The sequence below is a fragment of the Heteronotia binoei genome, chromosome 18, assembly GCF_032191835.1.
Source record: "Heteronotia binoei isolate CCM8104 ecotype False Entrance Well chromosome 18, APGP_CSIRO_Hbin_v1, whole genome shotgun sequence".
NCBI lineage: Eukaryota > Metazoa > Chordata > Lepidosauria > Squamata > Gekkonidae > Heteronotia > Heteronotia binoei.
The window spans coordinates 5,143,637-5,166,730 of record NC_083240.1 but is presented as its reverse complement, the minus strand read 5'-3'; the positions used below and the strand labels follow the sequence as shown (position 1 = coordinate 5,166,730).

The following is a 23,094-nucleotide window of genomic DNA, read 5'->3' as shown; positions in this document are numbered from 1 at the left end:
GCTGAAGAGGAGCTTGGTCCAGTTTGCATAAGACAGAATGGTGATCTCAGTCTTTCAGGAGCAAAGGATCTCTAATCAGCCAGCTTCTCCGCTGGGCCACTTACCTGCTGAAGTGCTTTCATTGCCCACTGGAGTACTGGAGCAGCTGCGGTCCATGTTGGAGGATTCGGAGGAAATGCCGCCAGGACTGCATCCCGTGTAGTCGATGTACTCGTCCGTCTCTGTATCCATCAAGCTTTGGGGTCCCTGAAAGGAAGCAGGAGTCCCTGACGATGCTGGGCTAGGTGCCATGCTACTGACTTGAGGGAGGTTTTCGTTCCTTGGAGTCTGTCCAATAACCTGAAGCAAGAAAATCAATATAGGGAATTGGGGCACGGTGAGAATGACTTCTGCCCCACAGCGTGGATGCCAGGGGTTTGTTTGCAACGGCTGCACTTTGCCTAAATTCGCTCCTAAGGGATGCCTGGGCTACGTTGGCGAAGGCGCTGGGGCTGGCATCATGAAAACCACCTGGCTTTAGACTCTGGGAGTGTTAATCTTGGCAATGGGAATCCCACTATGTCAATACTGATGCCGTCAGAGCCTGGGAGTGTTAATCTTGGCACCAACGTTAGGCTGTGTTGAACTTGGTGAATTTAGCACCAGGCAGTTTGAATGTTGGCACTGGCCCTTTGGTGTGTGGATTAAGATGCGTGTTTGTATGTTTGTGTGTTCGACTGACTTTGCTGCCCCAGTTGATGCCTGTTTATGTCCTATTATCTAGGGTACGGGAAGAGATGAAGGACCCTGGGGATCTGAATTCCATTTTACAACCAACCAGACCAGGACTCTATGCATATATACTGACACAGCATGGGGCTGAAATGCATTAAGTCTTTCCTGACCTAATAGGAGTGCTTTTGGAACGGCTCCCATACAGTGTGAGGACTGAGAACTGGTGTGGGTTTTATAAGAGTGATCTGCAAATGAAGAGCTTATGGGAATTTTGCATCACGCTTGGTGATCCTCTTCCCGGAACATTAACATCGATCTTAAGTTCTGATGTAACATTTTCCATGCAGAGCTGCATATGGGAATGTGGACGGCCCAGCCTGCCCATCCATTCACATCCTTTTAAAGTGCATCAGCTGTTGTGATACAGACCACTATGCCATGAGGACTAAAGCTGACATGTTAGGTTACAGACCTGCTGCCCTTCCATCCCGCCAAGACATTTATATTCTTGGGCTGGGGTTGCTTACCTGAGTGGGAACACGGTCAAAGTTCTTGCCCAGCATTCTCCTCATGTGTTTCCTAGCATGGGATGTCATCTGATGCTTCAGTAGGAAGGAGAACTGGCAGCCTTCACGGATGCAATGGAAATGGCTGTTAACTTGGTTGTACTTGCAACCTGGAAAGGGAGAATGCAAAGCAGTTTTACCACCGTCTGGAGCACTTTGGGTTGTTGGTAACAAATGAACTCCAGGCACTGATTTCTGCAAGGCTGAAGCAATTCTGGGATGCCCATTCGGACTTCCGCAGAGGAAGACAGGAAGGATTCTAGTTTGCAAAGGGCAGACGACACGGCTTATTCAAAACTGCTAAAACAGCCATTTCAGTGGTTTACTCGGGTTAAAGATAAATTCTGTTGGCTTTTATCCCCTCATCCAGTCACTCACTGCATTCCACAAAAGTTTGACTGAAGAGAGGGAAGTGAGGACTGACATGAATTTTTACAGCCAGAAAACTTGAGAAAACGTTGTGAACTCTTCTTACTTTGGTAATATTAGAGAGCTAGTGCAAAACCAAGAAGAATGGAGACGAATGGGCTTCGGGGGATGCTCATAGAGCCTCCAAAGAGACAGGAAGCTCCCACAAGGAAGATCTGGCTAGAAGGAAGCTCAGCAATAACCACATCTCACTACGAGGCAGAACAGAGGCGAACATAGAAGCCTCTGTCGATGCATAGCTGTTGGGGTGTGATAAGGTCATGTCATTTTTGGGATGTGGGTTCAGTGCCCTGTTTAGCCAGGGCCTTGGGGTAATGGCTCTTAGCCTCTGCTTGCCATCTGTAAACCTGTAGTAAATGCTGGCCTACCACACAGGGATGTGGTGTGAGCAGCAGAGACATCAAGAGCGGCATGAGCTCTACATGGCTGCTGCTGGAGGAAGTCCAGACAGCAAGCTGACACCTGCATTTCTTTTTTGGACCACCCACACTTGTGTGCGTGACTTGACTTGTCCCCGGGACAGATCTCTCTCCTCACAGTTGATGAGGGTCTCCCTCCATTTGTAGCAATATGGGAAGGCAAGAGGGGAGAGAGGGATTTACTTGCTTTCTTTTTTTGGTGAGCTGGTATAGCGAGGTAGTTAATAAAAGAGATCTGTTAAACCAGGAAGTTGCCAGCAGAAAAGAGCAAGAGTCGAGTGACACCTTAAAGGCTAACAAAATTGATGGCAGGAGATGAGCTCCAGAAGGCACTCCTCCCTTCTTCAGATACCAAAGCTCCTCCCTTGCCGCAAATTTGGTTAGTCTTAAGGTGCTCCTGGACTCTGGCTCTTTGCTGCTGCTACAGACAGACGAATACGGCTGCCCATGTTCATCTTCCTCCAGGAAGTCCCCAGTTTCGTTCCAGCCACAAACTCACAAGGTGGGCTTAGAGAAGGCCCTGTGTTTCTGCTTCTGCCATCCCTACAACCTGCAATACAGCCTGCCACATCAGAGGTTCTCATGATTAGCAAGAGGGTGGCTGATTTTGCACTAACTTTGCTCCGTGTCAGGCTTCCGTTTCTCTCCGGAGCAAGCTAGTGATTTCGCACCAGCTGCTCTGCGCTGCCATTTTGCGTGGGGAAAACCCGTGATTTGCCATGCCACAGTGTAAACCTGAAAAAACAGGTTTACGTGACGGCATGGCAAATTGCGGGTTTTCCCCACACAAAATGGCAGCCCAAAGCAGCTGGTGTGAAATCACTAGCTTGCTCCGGAGAAAAATGGAAGCCTGGCACGGAGCAAAGTTAGCGCAGAATCAGCATTCAGCATAACTACTGTTGTGGGTCCTCCTTCTTTGGGATTTTTCGGGATGCCACACGCTGGACAAAACTTTTTTTTGACCGCTCTTTTTGACCACCAGAAGGTCAGCTTGCCCTGGAGTTGTACTTAGCCAAGACTTTCTGGTTGGAGGTGTGGAATTGCATTTTTTTTCTACCCCAGTTCCCTTTGAAACAGAAGCACAATAAGGGAATGGGTAACATGAAGATTATGAATCAATTTGTGCATTGTAATACGAACGGTCAGTGCTGCTGAACAAAGTTATGCACGTAAATTCATGAGCGTTGTGGGCTTATTCTTCAACATGCCCAAGAATCTGCCCCCACCCACAACACACACACAACTTGGCCTTGTCAAAATTAGCTTGCGAATAAAACAAACTGTTTCCCCCCCTTAAGGACAAAATGCAGTTTTATTTCCTCCATCAAGTTAGTATTTGTTGAGATATTATTGGCCTCCCCCACAGCTCCCCCTCACCTGCCCTCCCCGTCCCACTGCCATGCTGTTCATCTTTCGGGAAGAAGAACAAACAGTGCTGGCGGGATTGAAACTCTATCGGCAGAAGGCAGGTGAAGGCTTGCCCGTTGCCCGGGCAGCTGAGTGTCACGTCTCGCAGGCTGCCTTTGTCTGGCCCCAGCGATCCCCGAAACGCCACCGGTTGAGCAAACAGCAGCAACCTCCCAGCTTCTTGACAAGAGCCAGGTAAGGGGCGGTCTTGTGGTGTTTCCCGTTGCCCAGGTTACCTCTGGTGGCTGGCTGCCACTCCGACATAAATTCTTTATGAAGTAAAAACTGAACAGTCCTTCTCTCACCTCCCCACACTCTTTAAAAATCTTGGGTGGTTTTGTGTGCGAGCATGCCTTGTGTTTTTGTGTGTGTTTGCTATTTTTATCCTCTGTCGATCAAATGGGTTTCATGGTGGGGAGGAGAGGAAACTAGGGACATAAAGAGCCCTGGCCTTGTTTGTTCTTAGGTCTCCAGCGAAGACCTGATGCCATGACAACATGGAGTGAAATGTTTCTAAGGGGCAACAGGAGTCGATCTGATTAATGGCTGAAAGCTGGTGCCATTTTGCTCCCCTCCCCCTTCAGAGGGGATCCAAACTGGCTTTGATGGATAGTCACTTTGCCTTCTAGTAAATCCTGGTTTGGCTCAGAAATCTTTGCTGCCAGAAGAAATGACTTGAATACTTTGTCCAAAACAGGTTTTTAAAAGAAAAACATTAATCCGCCTTTGGCACCTGTTTGTAACTCAGCCGGCATCTTTGAGACTGAAAACGGTTGGGCTTTCCCGAGTGCTTCTGGCTCCAGGTCAACCAGCAGCAAGAACAGCAGGCCACGGGCTGATTCTGTGATGTCCTTTGAGGGTCTTCCCTTGCTTCCAATAGCTAGTCCTCACACTTTCAGCATCTCCCACATCTGCTTTTTCTTTTCCTGACTTGTTCCAGCTACCGCACCCTCCTCCTACCTGACCTTTGTTCCTGTTACGTCTTCCAGTTACTTCTGGTGCAGAAGCTGTCTTTTATTACATTCACTTCTCTTACAGTTCTGGCTGCTCATCACATTCCACATCAAGTTCAAGCTTCCAGACCTCACGTTTAAATGTTTCCAGCATCCCCACCCCCGTCTTCTTGCTCGCTTTATTCTGCACAAGCACAATGCCACTGCCTGCTTGTCCCTGTTTAATAAATAACTAGCAGTCACATGGGCCCTAGTCCAGCCCAAACCCAGATTCTTTAAGCCCTCTCCCCCGGTTCTTCCCCCCCCAACCACAAACAGTCTCCAGAAGCTGCTATTTGTCCTGCTCCAAGAAATCGAACAACAGCCTCTCTGTTTACTCCCAATAGGTGGTTTGGGTTTGTGTGGGGGGTGGCGGGTGGGAGTTTGTTTTCTTAAGCCTCGCCTCCGTGCATTGAACCCAACACAAAAGCAGGTCCATTCACAGGTCTATTTTAATTATTTTAATTATTTCACTTATAGTCCACTTTTCTCCACAACAGGAACCAAAGTGCCTTACAACCTCCTCAGTTTTATTCTCCCCTCAATGCTGAGTGGAAGCTGAGAGTGTCCAACGGCCCTAAGGTCACCCAGCCACCTTCCACGGCAGAGTGGAAATTCAAACCCAGGTCTCCTACATCCTAGCCCAACATTAACCACAACACTGTACCGGTGCTCACAGCATCGGAAGTTGGTTTCTCTTCCTTCTCTGCATCCCAAGTCTGGCTGGCTCCTGAATTGTGCAAAAACAACAGTTGTGGCCATGCAGACTGGGGGGCCTGTGCAGATCCCCCCTCCTTCCACAGCTCAGCCAATGGCACTGGCTGTTCACCTGATAGCTGTGTCTGCTCTAAGCGTGCAGACGGGCCAAGAGGCTGAGGCACTGTGTGTGGGTTTGGCCAGAGCAAGCTTGCCTTGTTTGCCATTAACTGCTGGAGGCATTTGGGGGTGGGGGTTACGATTTCGTAATTGCTTTGGCACTGCCAAATACGTCTGAGGAACGGAGCTGCCAACTGCACACCTCTGCTCTTTGCCATCTCTCAGGCGCTTTGATGTGCTGATGTTCGGCTGGGTTGCTGGCATTAGAAGAAGCAATGCAGCACTTGCCTCCAGCACAGAAGCAGCAAGGGGTGCCAGGAGAAAGGTGGGGCAGCCTAAAGAATGAGAGCATCTCCTCCCTCCAAGTGAGAAACACTGGCTTCTGCCACTCAGGCTAGGCACTGCCTCTCAAAGGTCTGCCCCTCAAGGTGCTGGGATCAAGAGGGGACAAAACTACTGGGAGATTTCTGAGCCTTTTCTCACACTCAAATATCTAACCATCAGAGCAGCAGCAGGGGTTTCCTTCCTTTGTTTTGCTTGAATCCAGATTAAGGACATGGCATTCAGACCTGTCCATCACGGTAATACAGCAAGCTTGTATCCGTGATTCTTCACATCCTCCCCATTCTGGTTACTTACAGGCAGGATGCATCAAGTAAGTTGGTTCATGGCACTATTCCAAGGTGGGCTGTTTGCCTGACCAGAGAATTTTTAATTTTTTTTTGCAGAGAAGTGACTTGCTAGATTTTTGACCGGGCATGAGACTAGAAAGAGAAGATGCACCGAAAGCATTCTGGTGTGTTTGTGTCACGTGCTGAAAGGACTCTGCCCTGGCACGAGCGCTTCCGGTGTGCATCTTGCCAGCGCATCTCTGCAAATAACTTTGCAACCTGCAGATCTGTAGAGAGGAAAGCTCTCTGGTGTTCCCTCCTCCCTCCACAGAAACAGATTTGGGAACTTCCCATGGCTCAAGGAAGAGACAAAGAGTCACTAACAGATAGGAGAAGAGAGCCTGCCTCATCAGAGCCAACAGCCAAACCTGTGTGAAGAAACCAGCAAGTCCCCTGTGTTGTTACTGAAAAGTGGCTTCCTCTTTATGGCTGGTGAGGTCAGTTAACGACTTGGCCTGCCCTCAGGCCCGGCATGCCAAGTTACCCCTGAGGAAGAGGTGAGAAGGAAGGCCTACCTAGCCTGCCACACTCCTCCCGCTTTGTGAAGTACTTGAAGCCGTTGGCTGCTCTCCGCTCTGCCTTCTCGTGCTTCTTCACGTGCCAGGGCAGCTTGGTGGTGATGTTGGTCACAAAAAAGCAGCCGGGACGAAGGCAATGGTAGTGGCCCCGCATTCGGAATTCACAGTGCTGGAGGGAGAAGATGGTGACCAATAAGATGGGCCCATCCGGATCAACCCACTTCCTTCCTCAGAACTCATTTACTGTCTCAAACCGAAGGCCCACGCTGGCCACCTACAAGGACTAGGGGCACGCTTGCCTCACTGAAGCCTGTCCTGGGAGCTTTGCAGACTCCGTCACCAGCATCCCTGGGTGATCTCAAGAGACAAGTGTTGGGGAAGAAGGCCTCGCATGGTGGAGATGGGGGAGGATGGGCACGGCATGTCCTGGTCCCATGATGCTGTCTCTTCCCATGCCCCTCTATCCCGCTGGCACAGAAATGCCAACACAACCACAATCTGGCTGCTCCCCATCCTCATGGCCCAGAATTCCGCCTCAGGGCTAGAAGCCCTCCCACTGTACCTCCCCCCCACCCCAAGCACCCAGAATACAGAGCATCCCTGCCCCAGACAGAGAGTTCCAACAATATGCTGTGGCTAAGAGCCACTGATGCACCTCTGCTCCATGTACTTATCCAATCCCCTCTTGAAGCTTCCCAGCTGAGTCATGGCTTCTGTTAATGGGGGTGGGGGGAGCTAAACTCTTAAAGGGATGAAGTGGGAGTGGGGAGAAGCCTTGGCTTTGCCTTAAAGGGAAAGAACCCCATGCGATATGCTCCAAAAAGGCATGATGTGTCATATAGCAGCTCCCTGCAAATGCAGGGCAATGTTGCATTCCTCTGAGGAAGGAGCCCTCCCTTTCTTCAACCCCCCCCCCCTCCCCATCTTGAGCATATCATCGCTCCCCTCTGCTCTTACCTGGTTTGGGCAGAGACTCTGCAGGGAGTAATAAGCAAACTGGTCTCGCACATTCACCAGGTTGTTATTGGGGTTGATGTGGTCCAGGCAGTGGGACTCGGCTTTCCCGGATGTTTTGCACACGTACTTGCAGTTCCCAAAGAGACAATGGAAGTGGAATTTGTTGGCATACTTGCAATCCGTTGCCAGACAGGGGTCACTGGGAAAGAAGCAGACAGAGTGAGTCTCTCTCTTGCCATCCTTCTACTTTCAAAGAGCGCAGTTATCCTTAGGGAGACAAGTGTCCCTTGCTGGAGGCCATCTCCCTCCACAACCTGAACGTGTCCTGGACCCTTTTAAAGCATGAAGAGGGAGAAAAAGTTAATGCTGTTGCCAACGATCTTTGGGTAGCAAGGTGCCACAGAAATCCACTATGCTAGAGTTTTAATGTTATCTTTGAGAGGTATCACATCTGACAGATAATGATCTGATTTATTATTCATTGGAAGAAGACGACAACGACATTGGATTTATATTCTGCCCTCCACCCTAAATCAGAATCTCAGAGCGGCTCACAATCCCCATTATCTTCCTCCCCAGCAACGAACAGCCTGTGAGGTGGGTGGGGCTGGAGAGGGCTCTCACAGCAGCTGCCCTTTCAAGGACAACCTCTGCCAGAGCTATGGCTGACCCAAGGCCATTCCAGCAGCTGCAAGTGGAGGAGTGGGGAATCAAACCTGGTTCTCCCAGATAAGAGTCTGCACACTTAAACATGACACCAAACTGGCTCTCTGAGTTTTGGTAGACTGATAAAATCTGTGTATGATACAAAACGGCCGCTCTAGACTCAAACACTCTTCGGGTGACATGGGAGGAAGTTGGGGCCTGCCACCTGTGTTATTTTGTAAGTCATATTAAAAATAATTTAACATGAACACCTGCTGCTCAGCAGGTCAGACAGACAGCTGTAATAATGCTACCATGGTGGGAAGGAAGGAGAACTGCATGGGACGTCATTCAGAGAAAAGAGCTTTTGCCTCTTCCAGACAACAAACCAGAGTCACTCACTTCTCCTGGAACTGGAGGAATCCGGGCTTGACCTGAGGCTTGGCGTTTTCAAGGGAGGTTGTTGCCAAGGGTGACGTTGCCAGGTTAGGCACTGACGCTGGGATCTGAGACATGGTGGAAGCCAGCTGTTTCCACGCCAGGAGTGTGGAAGTGGAGGACACGGACGCTGCGTTTGGAGTGGCCACGTCCAGGGCAGAGGCATTGGCTGCAGTGACGGAAGAAGCGGATGGCGATAAGGAAGTCTTGGTCTCCGCAGCAGATGGGAAGGACAATTCAGAGTTGATTTTCACAGCTCCGCCCTCCGTTCGGAAGTGGAAACTGTAATAAGAGGAAACATCAGTAAATACTTAGGCCACGGCTATCTTGTATGGGCCCCATCCTGATTGGCACCCCAGTTCTGGGTTTCAAGTGTGCAAATTAGTGCCTCATCAATCAGGTGACATTCTTGGTTTTTATTTGGATACGTCTCACACTGACTTGTCCTTTGCACTGTCCACCCCTCTTCCGTTACTATCAGGTTTTTATTTAATTAAAAATATATATAGGCAAATTTTGTGCTTGAGTCTGCCCCTTCTGCACTTATGACAGAAGCTCTTCACCTTGCACAGTTCCGAGTCCTGCTACCCTGAGATGCCTGCAGCCAGCTCTGCTTCCCCCTTTAAACAGAGGGCCTGGCTGCAGAGAGCTTTTATAGTCTAAATGTACCAAACCAAACCTAAAATCCTAAGAGGAGGCTCTGTGGCTGCCCAAGGAAAGTAAGACCCAAATTAAAAATGGGATACAGTTACAGAAGCATTTGGACCCTGTAGAACATGTTTCCTCAAATTGTTTCAAGTTAAGAGGCTGTAAATAAATAAATTCATTTCAAGAATCCAAAGCTCTTAGCATGCATTAGCTTATAGTGACTTTGCAAAACAGGGAAAGGGTTGTTTGTCTTTAGTGACTCTGCAAAATAGGGGAAGTGTTGTTCATCTTTGTGGCTTCTGTGCAGGCACACCTGGGCCTGCACCTACTGAGGCTGGCCTCTGCATGTGGAGTCCCATGTGTGGCTGCACAGAAGACCACCCAATAGACAGCAGCTAAGTGCAACCCTGCTTTATTCCCATATTATAAATTTGAGGGGGGGGGTCTGAGCTGCGAGAAGCTATCTAGGGTGAGGTGAGATCCAAACCACCACAGCTGCACTGCTTTGTCAGTTGGCAAACATCTGAAGCTGTCCTGTATTGTCTCAGACCAATGGGATATTCCACATAAGATGATCTGCTTGCTTGGAGGAATGGATGTATTTGTCTGTGGCCATCTCTGTAGTTCTGGGTTTTAGATGCAGTCCCTGTGAACAGTGCTGGTCCAGATTTTAGGAGGTCCTGGGCAGACAGTGGCCTCCCTTCTGCCCACCCCAGACCCCCCTCATATCCCCCTTCTCATGAGCCCTCCCCACCACCACCTGCAATCATAGCTGCCTGCTCACCATATCGATCTCCCCCTCCCACCACCTGCTCACAGCACTAGCTGTTGATGCTGCGGCCATCAAGGAGAGCAGCCTCTGGCCCTGACCTGGACAGCCCAGGCAAGCCTGGCCTTGTCAGATCTTGGAAGCCAAGCAGGGTTGACTGTGGGTAGTACTTGGATGGGAAACTGTCCTTGAAATACCCAGTTGAGAGGTGGAGGCAGGCTTATTCAGCCAGCTCCCTGAATATCTTTCAGGCCCCCAGTAGGGGTCAGTCACCAGAGGTTGACATGACTTCCAGGTGCTCTCTCTCTCTCTCACACACACATACATCTGCATGCTCTTCCTCATCATGGGGGATGGAGCAGCTGCAAGCAGATGGTCAGGGAGATGCACAGGGACACGTGGCTGGGGAGAAGAACCAGAGTGGGAGGTCTGTGACAGTGGGCCTGGCCAGAAGCCCTGGGCCACAGCAGCTGCCCCACCTCAGGATACGTAGATGCCAGCCCTGCCCTGTAATAAACTGCTCTCTCGCTGCAGCTGAACAAGACCACCAGAGACAAAGGACCTTGCTGGCATTCTATATGCTTACTTGGCATGCTTTATGGCGCCATCCAGGGTGCTGAAGAGAGCTCCGCATTCTTCTACCACGCAATGGAAATGCACTTTGTGGAGAAAATCGCACTGGGCATCACAAAAGTCCTTCGTACCAAACCTGCCCCAAGGAAAGAAGTGAAAACATGCCTTATGGAGAGCAGCACAAGGTGACGCAGTGCTTTGCGAGGCACCAGTGACCTCTTCCATCCTTTGCTGATGTGTAGGGGGGGGGGGGGGAGGGGAGACTGCTTCTGACATCCCTGGGCTCTGCAGCTGGTTGCCTCCTCACTGAGCTGAGATAGTCCTTGGCCTCCTTTGGACCCAAAAGCACAAGGACGGGAGCTCACTTGTGCCAAAAAAGACAATGGCCTTGATAACTGATCAAACCAGTAGGGTGCAAGAAAGGGAGGAGATCCATGAGAATGGGAGGGAACCAGAATACGATTCCCCAGGAATGTCAACGGGTTAGAGGGTTTTAATTAACTGCTTGACTTTGAAAGGATTAATGAATCAATTGAATTTAAATACATTTACATATTGAAAAACACTGATGAAGGTGTCTTTTTTTTTGGAAGATCCTGGAGGAGGACAACTGTTTCTCTCCCTTGTGAGATAACTTATAATCTTGTAGGAGAAAGTTGCTGTGCAGGAAGAAAAGGCCCTTCTTAATATATTCAGTCTCATCATATTTGGAAAGGTGGAACGTTCCCTGTTACTGCTTTGAATTGATTTTTAAGAAAAGCAAGGTCAAATGGTTTCAAATCAGTATTACTGTAACATACCAAAACGGCTTAAAATAGTTCAAGGCTGGTTCACTATTGGACAAGGTGAAGATTTAAAATGTGTCTCAATCTATTGACACTGGTTCCCACAGAGCCCTGCCAGCATCTCGTGCTGTGATTCTTTTTGATTAGAAGAAAAGCCAAACAAGTTTCAAAGAATAAAGAATTCTTTGGATAAAAACTGAAAGGGAAAGAGAGTCAAATGTGGCATCATGTGATGCGAGCAGACCTCTCTCTAGCCTCAGCACTGATAGGATTTCAAGAATCTGGAAGTCCTTCTGGTTTTCCCAAGAGCAATTCTGGAGGTGGCACAACATTTCATTTTTGTATTTATTTAAAAAAAAACTTGCATTCCAACCTTCTCACCCCATTTAGGGTTCTCAAGGAATCAAAACAAGCAATAATAAGGATTCCATCATCAGTAAGAAAAAGCATAATTCAACATTTACAAAAGCAAAATGACTGACAGTGCGATCCTAAACAGAGTTACAGCTTTCTAAGCCCATTGAAGTCTGTGGTTTTAGATGGGGGTGACTCTCTTTAGGATTACACTGGAAGAAACAGCATTGTCTTAACTGAGTGAAAGGGAGAATATTCTATGCTGTGTTCCCTCAGTTGCTTTGCAAGACAGAATGACCACATGAGTGAAAGGTTATATTATTTTGGTAATGTCTCATGGGTTCCCCTAAAGAAGTCCAAATAGGCTTGGGTGAAAGGGACACCCCCATGGGCCTACAGAAGGCTGAGGAAATCTGGACAATATAAATGACAGTGCTATGTTGGGGTTGGAGCCAACAAATCTTGCCAGGAAGAGTTCAGTTTGGATTATTTCCTAATTCAAGAGGAACAGTAAACAGTCTAATACTGAAATCCTTGGATTATCATAATCTGAGAGGAGCTGAGAATACCTCAAGAGAGAAATGACAACAAAGGAGGAGCATGCAGGAAATAAGACAGTAAAGGGCTTGGCCCCACTGTAGCCCACCCATCGAAGCATGTGAAAGAGGCAACTCTGCAAGATCTCTGGCTAACCCAAGGCCATTCCAGCAGCTGCAAGTGAAGGAGTGAGGAGTCAAACCCGGTTCTCCCAGATAAGAGTCCAGGCACTTAACCACGACACCAAACTGGCTCTCTTTTTTTTTACACAATGGCTTGTTTTTTTTACAGGAGCTGTAACATTGTGCAAGATGCGCTTTTGCAGTTTCCTGTAAGCTAAACATGTGCCGAGCAACTGTGGTCAGGCGTGAGATGCAGGCTGGCACCCCGAGGAGCGAGTCAAGTGATGGTCTCAGGGGTGAGGGGCCATCTTGCCAAACATTTTAAGACTCTGCTGTCGGGGACACTCAGCTCTCTCTTTCCAAGCAGCTCTGCCCCTGTCCCTCACCTGCGCAAGTACATCTTCCAGGGCTCAGAGAGTTTCTCTTGGACGAGGGCCTTGACTGCCTTGCCCAGGAACTGCGAGGCCTCCCCTGGCTGGCTGCAGTCCACTTCTGCCTTCAAGCCGAGAAGGTTGCCCAGGTTGGGGTTAGTCTGAGACATCTGGGGGGGGGGGGGGCAAAAAAACAGATGCTGCATGTGAGGGAGGAAGGCTGTCAATCCACTGGTGGTGGGAGGGAGCAACATTCAGCCCATGCCCTGCTTGTGAGCTGCCTGGAAACACCAGAGAAAGGAAGCTGGATGCAGTGGCGTCACTGGGGTGGGTTGCACCCTGGGGCCAAGTGCGTGGGTTGCACCCTGGGGCCAAGTCGGTTGCACCCTGGGGCCAAGTGTGCCGGACTCGGAGGGAAGAGCAGCAGTCCTCGTGCGCTGCCCAGAGGTGCTAAATCCCTCGCGTTCGAACAAAGGAAGCCTCCGCCTGGAGAAGCCGAAAGATTTGGGGACGGTAACCGTCCCGAAACTTGAGGAGAGGCGCTGCTCGTCCTGCAAACTACTTCTTCCATCAGTCCATCCCTCCCAAGGCGCTGGCGGCGGCGCGGGCTTGTGCAAGACCAGTTGCTAGCCGAGAGCGGCGGCTGGGGGAGCTCAGCGCACCTGGTGAGAACCAGCGAGAAAGAAGCCCGCTTCGGGTCCTCGTCGCCTGCCCCCTCCTCCCCCGCCGCCAGCAGCAGCGCCTGCGGTGCGGAGTCTTCAGCACTGGCGCTCATGCGCACTGCCGGCAATGCTCCTGCGCTACCCCTCACCCGCTCCTCCTCTTGCTGCTGCGAGCGCGGCCGATGCCGCCTGTTTTCCTCCTGCGTGAGGGACTCCCTCGCTCTCTGCCTGCCTGCCCCCTTCCCTTCCCTCCTGCGCCCCGCGCGTCTAAAGCCTCCTTTCCCTCGCTGGTTGGCTCGCAACGTCCTCCCTTCCCTGGTTTGCCTGCTCGCCCTCTGATGCCTGCCTGCGGAGAGCTGCGCTTTCCTCTTCCCTCCCGGCCTTCTCTCGCTTCGCCACTGCCTTGAAAGAGCCTCCCCGCGTCTCCCGCCAATAAAGACTGTGATTGCTTGCCGCCTGCTGCCTTCAAAGAGCCCTAGGGGGCCAATGAGAATGCTCTAGGGGGGGGCCAATGGCCCCCTTGGCCCTGCCCTAGTGACGCCTCTGGCTGGATGAGATGGGCCTTCGCGGGTGATCCAGCAGGGCTCTAGCTGAGGAAGCCTGAACATGGCTTGAGGTCGGAAGTATGGATCTTTGGGCTCTCCACGGAACGTCTTCCCGATACTCTGAGACGTCAGTCGAGTTGACGCAGCAGGTAAATGCAACCCATTTACCTGCTTTTGAAAAATCTATCCCCAAATGGCCAAAATCAATGATGGATTTAAATGAAGAGCAGAAAAATGCTGAACAGGATTGCTACGCTCCAGCCCCATTAAGTGCTAAACAAACAAACAAAAAAAGTGAAAACCCAAAAGCAGAGGAAAGCAAACCGCCCCCCCCCCCCCCCAAAAAAAACCTAAAAAACTTGGTGGGACTGATAAGGGAAGGAGAGACGGAAGAAATGGGAGAGCAGTCAAATAGTCCTTTTTGAGGGGGGCTGTGGCCTGGTTGGACTTTTTGCTCTGAGCTCTCCTGGGGGTGGGGTGGGGGTGGAATAATGCCTCAAGAGCCCAACAGACAGCAGGATACTCAAGCATAACGGGCTGACATAATGAATTCAGCCAAAGTCATGTTTGTTGTTTAAAAGGACAAAAAAAAAATACACATTTCTGTTGGGTACACTGTTTAAAAACAACTGAAACCAATAATTGAGCGTATTTGAAAAAAAACATTCAGAGTGGTGCTGTCAGAGAGCAACAGAGCAACAAACTTGCCACTGAAGACTCTGGCTCAAAACTTTCCCCCCTCTTTCCTATTCTCAATTAACACAGATACAATCTTCCTCCTCAATTTAAAAAAAAAACCCCAAAACATTTAAGGCAAATAAATAGAATTACGACTAGAACACAAAAGTGTGTGTGTGTGAAAGAGAAAAAAATAGAGTTGTCAGGTTTGGAAATGAAAAACAAACCCTTTTGGACGCCCTCCTCCTTCTGAAGGGATAGAGAAGGGGAAAAAAAGGGGGGGGATGTCAGAGGCTGCGATATATTTCTTCAGCCAGTTCATTAAATTAATTTGTAAGCAGTGGCTCTGAAATTATACCCGATGAAAAATGGTCTCAAAATTTAAATGGTACAAACTCATCTTATTAGAGGCAAAACATTAAAAAACAAACGCATCTCCCCCTCCCTCCCCACCTCGCCACCACGGCTTTAATTTCTCTTGGTGGGGGGAATGAAAGGCCTTTGATGGATGGCTCTTACCTTATTCATAAGCGAGGATAAAAGAGATGAATTTGCCGAGACTGTGTGGCCATTTGATTCATTACTGGAACACACAAACCAACAGGGTTTCGTTAAGACGTGCATTGGGGGACTGCAATTAATTCTCCTTTCAAACTGCCCCCCCCACACACTTCCACCTGCTGCATCACAAGGACAATGTGATATCTGCTCTTGTCCCAAGAGATCTAGCTGGTACAGTGAAGATTCGGTCAAGATTTGAGTGGAAGACTGTTGGCGGACCAGTTTGGTTCACCCAACGGCCAAACGGCTCCTCGTATCTTGACACTGTGCTCACTTCCTCATTTCAGCCATGCAACAAAGAAATTAATGAGGAAAGCTGGGGACCTTCCAACCGCTGAGGAAGTTTACGGGAAGACCTTTCGTGCTTTTGCACTGCTCAGCAGGATACAATCCAACCAGCAGGCCAGAAGATGTGCTGGCTGAACCAAGATGCCACATTCGTTCACATGGGTAAGCAAGGCTGGGTTCAGAGGAAGGAATATGATGTTGAGATCCATTAAAAGCTTAACAAATTGTGCCTGTTTCATGGAGGAAGGCTGTAGCTTCTGATGCTACAATTATGGGCCCCATTACCACTCTTGAGTGGATCCAGGTGGTTGCAACAATGGGCTTAAAGCACACACATCCCCGCACTGAAAGCTTTTCAGTGCAGCTCTGATCTGAATCCACCAACACAAAGTCTCTTTCTCTTACCCGTGATCCTTCACACTCAGGTCCAGGCTGTGCTCCTGCAAGGAATCCTGGGTCACGGTGGAAGCAGAGCCCGGACTTTCAGTGGTCTCTTGTTTTATCTGAGCTGGGTTAAATCGTCCCAGAGTGGTCAGCTGCCCGTTCCCTGCATTAAAGAAAGCGGTGGGGGGGGGGGCAGGAACTGAGTAAGTGAATGGAGTAAAGGAAGTCAACCAGCATCGAGAATGACAAATAATGAATTGGAAAAGTTTTTGAAAACAAAAAAAGGCAGTTGGGGGATGGAAGGGAAAGGTCTGGGATTGCTGGTCAGCATTTATCACTGGCTTGATGTGATGGGTTCTGACGTCCACCCCAGCGTGGAAATTCTTCAAGTGATAATTATTGCAAAATTATGTCAAAGTTGTCCAGGCTATGGGCCCTTTAAAGGAGAAGGGCGGAAGGAGCGAGGGGAGGATTGGATGCTCTGCACAAACTGTCATAACTAATTTGCGGGGCTGCCTCTTAAGCGTTTATTAAAGACTCTGTTAATGCTGAGGCAATGTGGCAGCTTTAGACTGCTAGTCAAGCCCCCTTTCCATTCCCCAATCTCGACGTTGCCTTGGCGACCGCTCCGGCCTTCTCACTGAGCATGCCCAAAAGGAACATCTGCTGTGTCAGGTCTATCGAAACTGACAGCCAATCAGATTGGTTCAAACTGCATGACCTCTCGCCCATCATGTCGCCCTGACAAGTGGGTGCTTCTCTCCCCCCCCTGGAGGTGCAGTTTGGGTTTCTCTCCCCTGCCCCAAATCTGTTACTAGAAAATTCCCACCCTACAAAAATCGCAGATGGGGGGGGGGGGTCGGCGGCAGAAGTGCCCCACAAAGTTGAGAAACACAGAAATGGATGAAAAGATGGCAAGAGGCACAGTTGCTGACAGGAACATGTCCACCGAGCTTTTATCCACAATCCCCAAGTGACTAAAATATTAATTCACCCGGAGGCGCTACGGCTGATGGCAAACCGTTTCACAGACAGCAAGTGGCATTTTATTAAAGAAATAAAGAAAAAATAGTTCCTTCAATGACCTTTCCCCATTTTAGGAAAGAATAGGCTCTGCTAAATATAATCCAGGTAAGAATAAAAAGGTGGGTTTTTAAAAAAAAACTTCGGCAGGCTTTAATTTCAGCTTCCTTCTTTCCACGGAGTTTTGAAGGATGCTGAACTAGCCGACTCAGGTGCCCCACCCAGGTGGTTGTGAGTGTTGAGCAGCAGGGTGTGGGGACCGCAAAATCATTTACTGAACCCCTGCTAGATAGAAACAGGCCCTCAATCTCTTGGGAGCGCCTCCGGAGAAGAGAACTGGCAACTTGGCAAGAGAAACGAGAGACCCAAACTGCTAGAACAACCAACTAAATCTGGGGAAATTCACCACTTCCTTTGAATGCGTTGACACTCGCAGTGTCAAAAGAGCACTGGGAACGGCCCAGCAGCTTGGCTACATATGCTGGGCTCACAACAGAAGCTGGCAATGAAAGGAGCTGCCTGCCTTGGCAGGAGAGCCTTTCATATCTTGCTGCTGAGGCATCCCGTTGCTGCTGTGATGCTTCTGAAAGATGCCAGGTGATGGGAGACGGGAGAGAGCTGCCTGCCTCTCCGATCTACAAAGCCAGGGCAACCGAGGCAGCCATTCCCAGCAGGCCCAGTAGGGAGCTAATCTTGGAGAACACAGGACGGGATGGCAGACCACAGGAGAAAGAGCCACGGACTAAAGTGGATGCTTACAAGGAGCTGGCAAGGATCCAGCACTCATGTGGACGTGTGGAAATAACAGAAGGGGTGAGCCAGGGAGTCATTTGATGCAGTTCTACTCGGCAGAGTAAACAGGTATGTGTCTGGTCTGAGAAGCTGCTAGATAGAACGCCATCATTTTGCTTCACAGTCTTTCCTGATGGCCCTTGAGATCTTATTTGCTCAGCATTTTATGGCTCATCTTTTGGCCTTTCATGTCAACCTATGGCGAACTGGTTGCATATTCTTCTAATACCTCCAAACTGCAGCTGACTGTGAACTATTAAAAGCCTACAAAAGTAGGGTAGATTGAGGGCATCGATGGACAGCAAGTTGGGAAAGAAATCAGGGAGGGGGCTGTTTCACTCCCCGCCCCCCAGTGCATTCACCCCTGACGGGATTTACTGCATCAAAGCTGAACTAAATTGTAGGCCCTGCATCAAAAAAAGAAAGTTAAGTGTCTTCTGCTGCTCAAGATTTGTGAATTGAGGAGCCTTTAAGGGTACAAAGGAAAGCCAAACTAAAAACAGCCGTGTGAATCTCCTGTCGATCTCCTAAAAACAGCCCTGTCGATCTCCTTTGCCAAACAACTGGTGTTGCCCTAGGGTCTCTGGTCTTTGTTCTCACAGGTCCCTCATTCCTTAATGCATCATCAAGAAGGTGGAACTCTGCAGCTGGGGTTTGGGGCTGGGAGAAAGGATGGCAGAGGATTGGGAAAGACTGTGTGTGTTTCCAAACCAAACCTGCTTTCTATCTTGGCAGCTGATCTGGAAAGCAGTCAATAGAACAGGAGGTTCTTTTCCTCCCCCTTGCCTCGAATCAACATGTCTCCCTCCCAGCTCTGTTCCGTACGGGAGTCTCGACCAGTGTGGTGCTTCTGCTCCCGGTATCCAGTCGCTGCTTCCCTGAGAGACACTACCCCATTCTTCTTCCCTGCTCCCAATCTTACATTCTGCAGGCCGAACAAATCCCTGGCCAATCAGAATCTCCCCCAGTGGCACCTCCTGCCCATGTTCAGTGGGGAGGAGAGGCAGGAACTCACCTGCTTCCACAGCCACAGAGGGCTTCAGTGCTGCTGCAGCCAACCTAGCCATCATGGGCGAGATCAAGCCTTTGCTGGCAGAGATCCTCTCTGTTATGGATGCCCCCGGAGTTGGCAGAGAGGTGGCCACTGCCTCGCTGGAACCTGAGATGGCCTGGGAAGGGGAATTGGCAGAGGATGCTGGGTTGGTGTTAGACGGACCAGCAGCTATCAAGCTAGCGGAGCTGGCAGGCAGCGGCGTGGAAACCCGGCTAGGGATGATGGGGAAATAGGAGCCCGCCGATCCAGGAAGCGCCGCGTTGGAGAGTGCCAAGGCCAAGGGTATATTGCTGGGAAGGGTTTGGGAGAGCAGGCCGGGGATCTTAGAGGCCGATGGCAGGCTGTTGGCAGGCTTGCTGGCAGTCTGAGAAGAGGCCAGCTCTGCTGCAGTGGAGGGTGCCCCCGGAACGATCAAGGAGACGGAAGACTGCTGACTGGTGGGGGAGGCACTCAGGCTGGAGTTCTTCGAGCTCATGGCCGAGAAGTCAATGAGGTCATCGTTGCTGGACTCCTCCTGCTCGTTGTCCTTGGCTCCCAGGAGGGAGGCGGGCAAGCCCAGCACCCCGGAGCTGCGGATGTGCCGGCGTTCGTGCTTGCGCTTGTGTGAGGTCATCTGGCTGGTGGAGGTGAAGGTGAAGCCGCAGCCCGGTCGGATGCAGTGGAAGTGGTTGGTGGCCTTGCTGTAGACGCAACCCTCGTACTTGCACTCCTCGTACTTGTAGAACTTCTTGAAGCCGTCCTTGGCGTAGGCATCGTCCTTGATGTGGTAGCTCTTGTGCTTCTCAATGTCACACTTGTTCTTGAAGGTGAACGTACAGCCAGGTCGCCTACAAGGGGGGAAAGGGTGTTTTAGGAAAGGGATAACAGTCCACTCACTTCTCCCGTGAAAGGGCAGAGAGCACATACGTTTACACCCCCCTCCCAGAAACCAGCACGTAAGTGTACGCCCCCCTCCCCTGCAGTAAGGGGCTTGCTGGTGACACAGAGTGCTTCCTATGGATTCCAAACGGGGTTATCTCAGTCAAAACAAACCACTAATAAAGGCCTGCCAGAATCCTATGAACTTAAACATTCAGCTGCACATTTAATTGCACTTCAGTGGGACTTGGGCTACTAGAATTTCAGGAGCTACAGCTGGGCTGCACAGGGTTTCCTGAAGTCAGCAGCAGGACATGCTTTCCTGCCCTCACTTATGACTACTCCCCCCTGCCAGCATCCCTGTCTTGCCTCTCCACATTCTTTCCTCCTCTTCTCCCAGAGCCAGCCAAAACATATTCCTGGAGAACAACATAAACACCACCCACAAAATACAGAGAAAAATATATACAGAGCGAAGTCGACTTTTTCTCCTTTTTTGGGGTGGGGGTGGGGGAAATATACAGGGCCAACCTGCAATGAAAGTGAGTGGTCTTCTGCCCGTAGAATTGGCATTCCACAGTGCCACAGTCTTCGGTGGCCCGGAACCGCTGGAATCCATCGTTAATGAGCTGTGTGTTCTTCTTGTGGAAGTTTTCATGGGTCATCACGTCAGAGGTGCTGGTATAGACTTTGTTACAACCCACCTGGCACAAGGAGGGGAGGGGAAGAAAAGAAAGGAGAGAGAGCATGTTGTGAGCCTATCTAAGAAAAATGGCATTGCTTCTGAAACTTCACTGCCAGGGCATGAAGTGTGTATTTATTACTCAGGGCAGAAATGCAAGATACCAGAGAAAAAGCATTGTTGAGAGAGAAATGTCTCAGGCAGGAGGGTCTGGAAGAGCCCTAAAATTATGGAGTTGCCCATTCAAAGTGGACCTATTGACAGGCCAGGCTGCTCACAGCCTTTTATTCATGGAAATCCTAGCAAGATCAGAACGTAGCCAAGGGAAGAACTGCAAGGTGCCATGGAGGCAAGAGTAGGAGGACAGCTTTTCTCACCAATGCCTGAAAGTCCACAGTACCCAGCTGCTGCATTTCCTTCCCTTGTACAACAATGAAACTGTCTGTTGTGTCTGGTCACCCTGGTCACAGGGATACAGTGCCCTTTCGCCCTGATCCAGTTCTCCCATTTGCTTTATTTTAAACCTCTCTCTCTCTGTAGCATACGACAAAGGCAGATGGCTGAAACCTCATTCCCCACCCCCATCTCTGAGTAAAGGGGCTGAATTTGCCATATTGAGTAAAATTCCAGTGGAATCCGACAATGCCACCGTGCCTGCCGAGAGTACTTTGTTCCCTCCCGCCCGCTTCTGTGCCTCATGTGCCAACGTCTGCACCATCTCAGAAATGAAGCAAACCAAAACACCTCCTACTTCCCCGCCCCCCCCTTGCCCGGTTCAACTTGGGCCAATTCAGAGGTAATAACAAAACATCTGACAAACACCCAGAAAAGGGAAAAAAGAAGAGGCGGTGGGGAGCAGCGAGGAGAGATCTGCAGCTATTTCCAAAAGAAAAGGGCTTCTTTCCACACTGACACCTTGAAAGAAGACAGACCCGGTGTGGTGTTAAAACAAAAAAATTAAACAAAAACCTTCTAGTGAATCATTTGCAATCGGGCTCTTTGTGTTAAAGCATGAAAAATGTCCATTTGTATAAACAACTAACTGAATTTTGTCCACACCAATTATGGACATAAAAGGGCGGGGGAAACGCCCTCACAATGCCTATGGCACAAATAACGTTGTTTGAGAGGTATTTTTTTTAAAATTGGGAATTCATAATGTTCCCACTCCTTTCTTAACTTGGTCATGGGGCTTGGCGCAATGGTTTTCAAGCTTTCTACCCTACTGCTTCATCCAAGAAAGCCGAATGGAAGCTCCACAACCTGAGGCTACGTGCCGGGGCAACTGCAGCGAAGGACACTTTGTGCCTGGAAACTTCTGATTGGCCATTGGGTAAAACAGGGTACTGGACTAGAAGGACATCCAGTCCAAACTAATAGTGCTCTGCTGTTCTGGCTGGCCTCATGCCCTAGGAATGGACATTCAGCTCATGGAGGGTGCAGGCTTGACCTCTAGGGCACCCTGAGCAAACTCTGAAAGGCCATCCCAGAACACGCAACTTCCTGTTGAGGAAGATCAGCTGGGCAGGTAAACTCAAATCTTGCTGTTCTACTGCAGACCAACACAGATACGCTCTGAAACTATCTTGAAGACTGTTCAACATTCTCTCATTGCAAAATCCCCAACCAGTTTACAAGGAAAACCAGAGTCTGAAAAATCACTGACTTGGTGGAAATGAGTATACGCAGGGCCAAACTACCCTCTCACATGTAAGAGCCGATAGGTAGACGGTGCTGTTTTCACAGTTCAGGTGCAAAGCGACTGGTTAAGATGCTATGTCCCCCTCTTAACTGATGTTTCAAAGAGCACCAATCTGGCCATTTCCAGACAAAGCCTAGAGACTTTCTGACCCATCTGGTAGGTCTTTTAACGATTATCTCAGGGTTTCAAGAGATGGTGGGGGTTACAAGCTAGCTGACTCTGAAACTGCAAACAGCCACACCATAATTTCCAGCACCCCCTTGTCCTATAGCTCTCCTAAGAAAATTGACCTCTCTCTCTCTCTCTTTTTCTTTTGACACCGGGCCGTGATTAATATTTGATTGACTTAGCAGCTGGCTACAAAGGGACAAGCCCACCGCTAAAGGGCAGGCGTTGCGCAGAGAGGCTGCATATCAAGGGGAAAAACAGCCGCTCTGAGGGACTGTTTGGCTTGAGGAAGCAAGGAGCATCCTGGAGAGATACCTCCAGAGTTTGAACCTGCTGCAACTCGACAAAGGATCTGCCTGAATGAGTCACTAAGAGGAGATCCTAAAAGCAGGAAATATCAGCTTTCTATTCCAAATTTGTGGGTTTTTCAACCCCCAGAAAAAAAAAATTAAACATGACTCTTGTCAGAGGAAACACCCTTCAAATCTTCCAGGGACATTTTGCAGAAAATGGAAGATTATCGATTACCGACGATGGCACTGATCAAAGTACAACATTCTCGTTATACTTCCTAAACCTTGTCAGGATGGTTAGAGAGAGAAAAATTATGCCTCGGGTTTCTTCCTCTGGGCTTCCTGGCTCAACAGGGATCAGAACGAGGGTCTCCTGCGGCAGCCAGACCAATGATGTTATGCTCAACTGTGCTTCTGGATAATCTCCTGATCCCACCCGGAATTCTTTGCTCAGACAGAGCTGCGGTGCTATTCTTTGCTGGAAGGAGCCATCCTCTTAATGCAGCTGATCTGCTAGAATCCCATTATAAATCCCTACTGCGATGCATCTGCTCCACAGGGCTGAGCAGAGGACGGCAGCTCTCTGGCAGCGCTGTGGCTGTGCACCGCATGGGAACACCGTTCGATGAAGCTCCTTGCAGTGTTCCCTCTAAGCTGAGTTCGTGTGAGCTAG

The 23,094-nt window shown here is 49.7% G+C and overlaps 1 protein-coding gene across 7 annotated transcripts in view; it reads right to left on the bottom strand.

The window, feature by feature from the left end:
* The window catches only part of CASZ1 (castor zinc finger 1), a 141,381-nt gene that overhangs the window by 5,351 nt on the left and 112,936 nt on the right, over positions 1–23,094 (bottom strand). For 5 of the 7 annotated variants that reach the window (XM_060258922.1, XM_060258924.1, XM_060258921.1 and 2 more), the window contains 11 exons: positions 20,108–20,280; positions 18,680–19,545; positions 15,871–16,012; positions 15,136–15,199; positions 12,747–12,901; positions 10,576–10,698; positions 8,537–8,854; positions 7,490–7,688; positions 6,530–6,701; positions 1,242–1,390; positions 105–339 (listed from right to left, as the gene is read on the bottom strand). In XM_060258922.1, the coding sequence (XP_060114905.1) occupies positions 105–339; positions 1,242–1,390; positions 6,530–6,701; positions 7,490–7,688; positions 8,537–8,854; positions 10,576–10,698; positions 12,747–12,901; positions 15,136–15,199; positions 15,871–16,012; positions 18,680–19,545; positions 20,108–20,280 (2,596 nt within the window). The remainder of the gene's footprint in view (positions 1–104; positions 340–1,241; positions 1,391–6,529; positions 6,702–7,489; positions 7,689–8,536; positions 8,855–10,575; positions 10,699–12,746; positions 12,902–15,135; positions 15,200–15,870; positions 16,013–18,679; positions 19,546–20,107; positions 20,281–23,094) is intronic. The other 2 variants (XM_060258925.1, XM_060258928.1) reach the window with 1 other exon arrangement.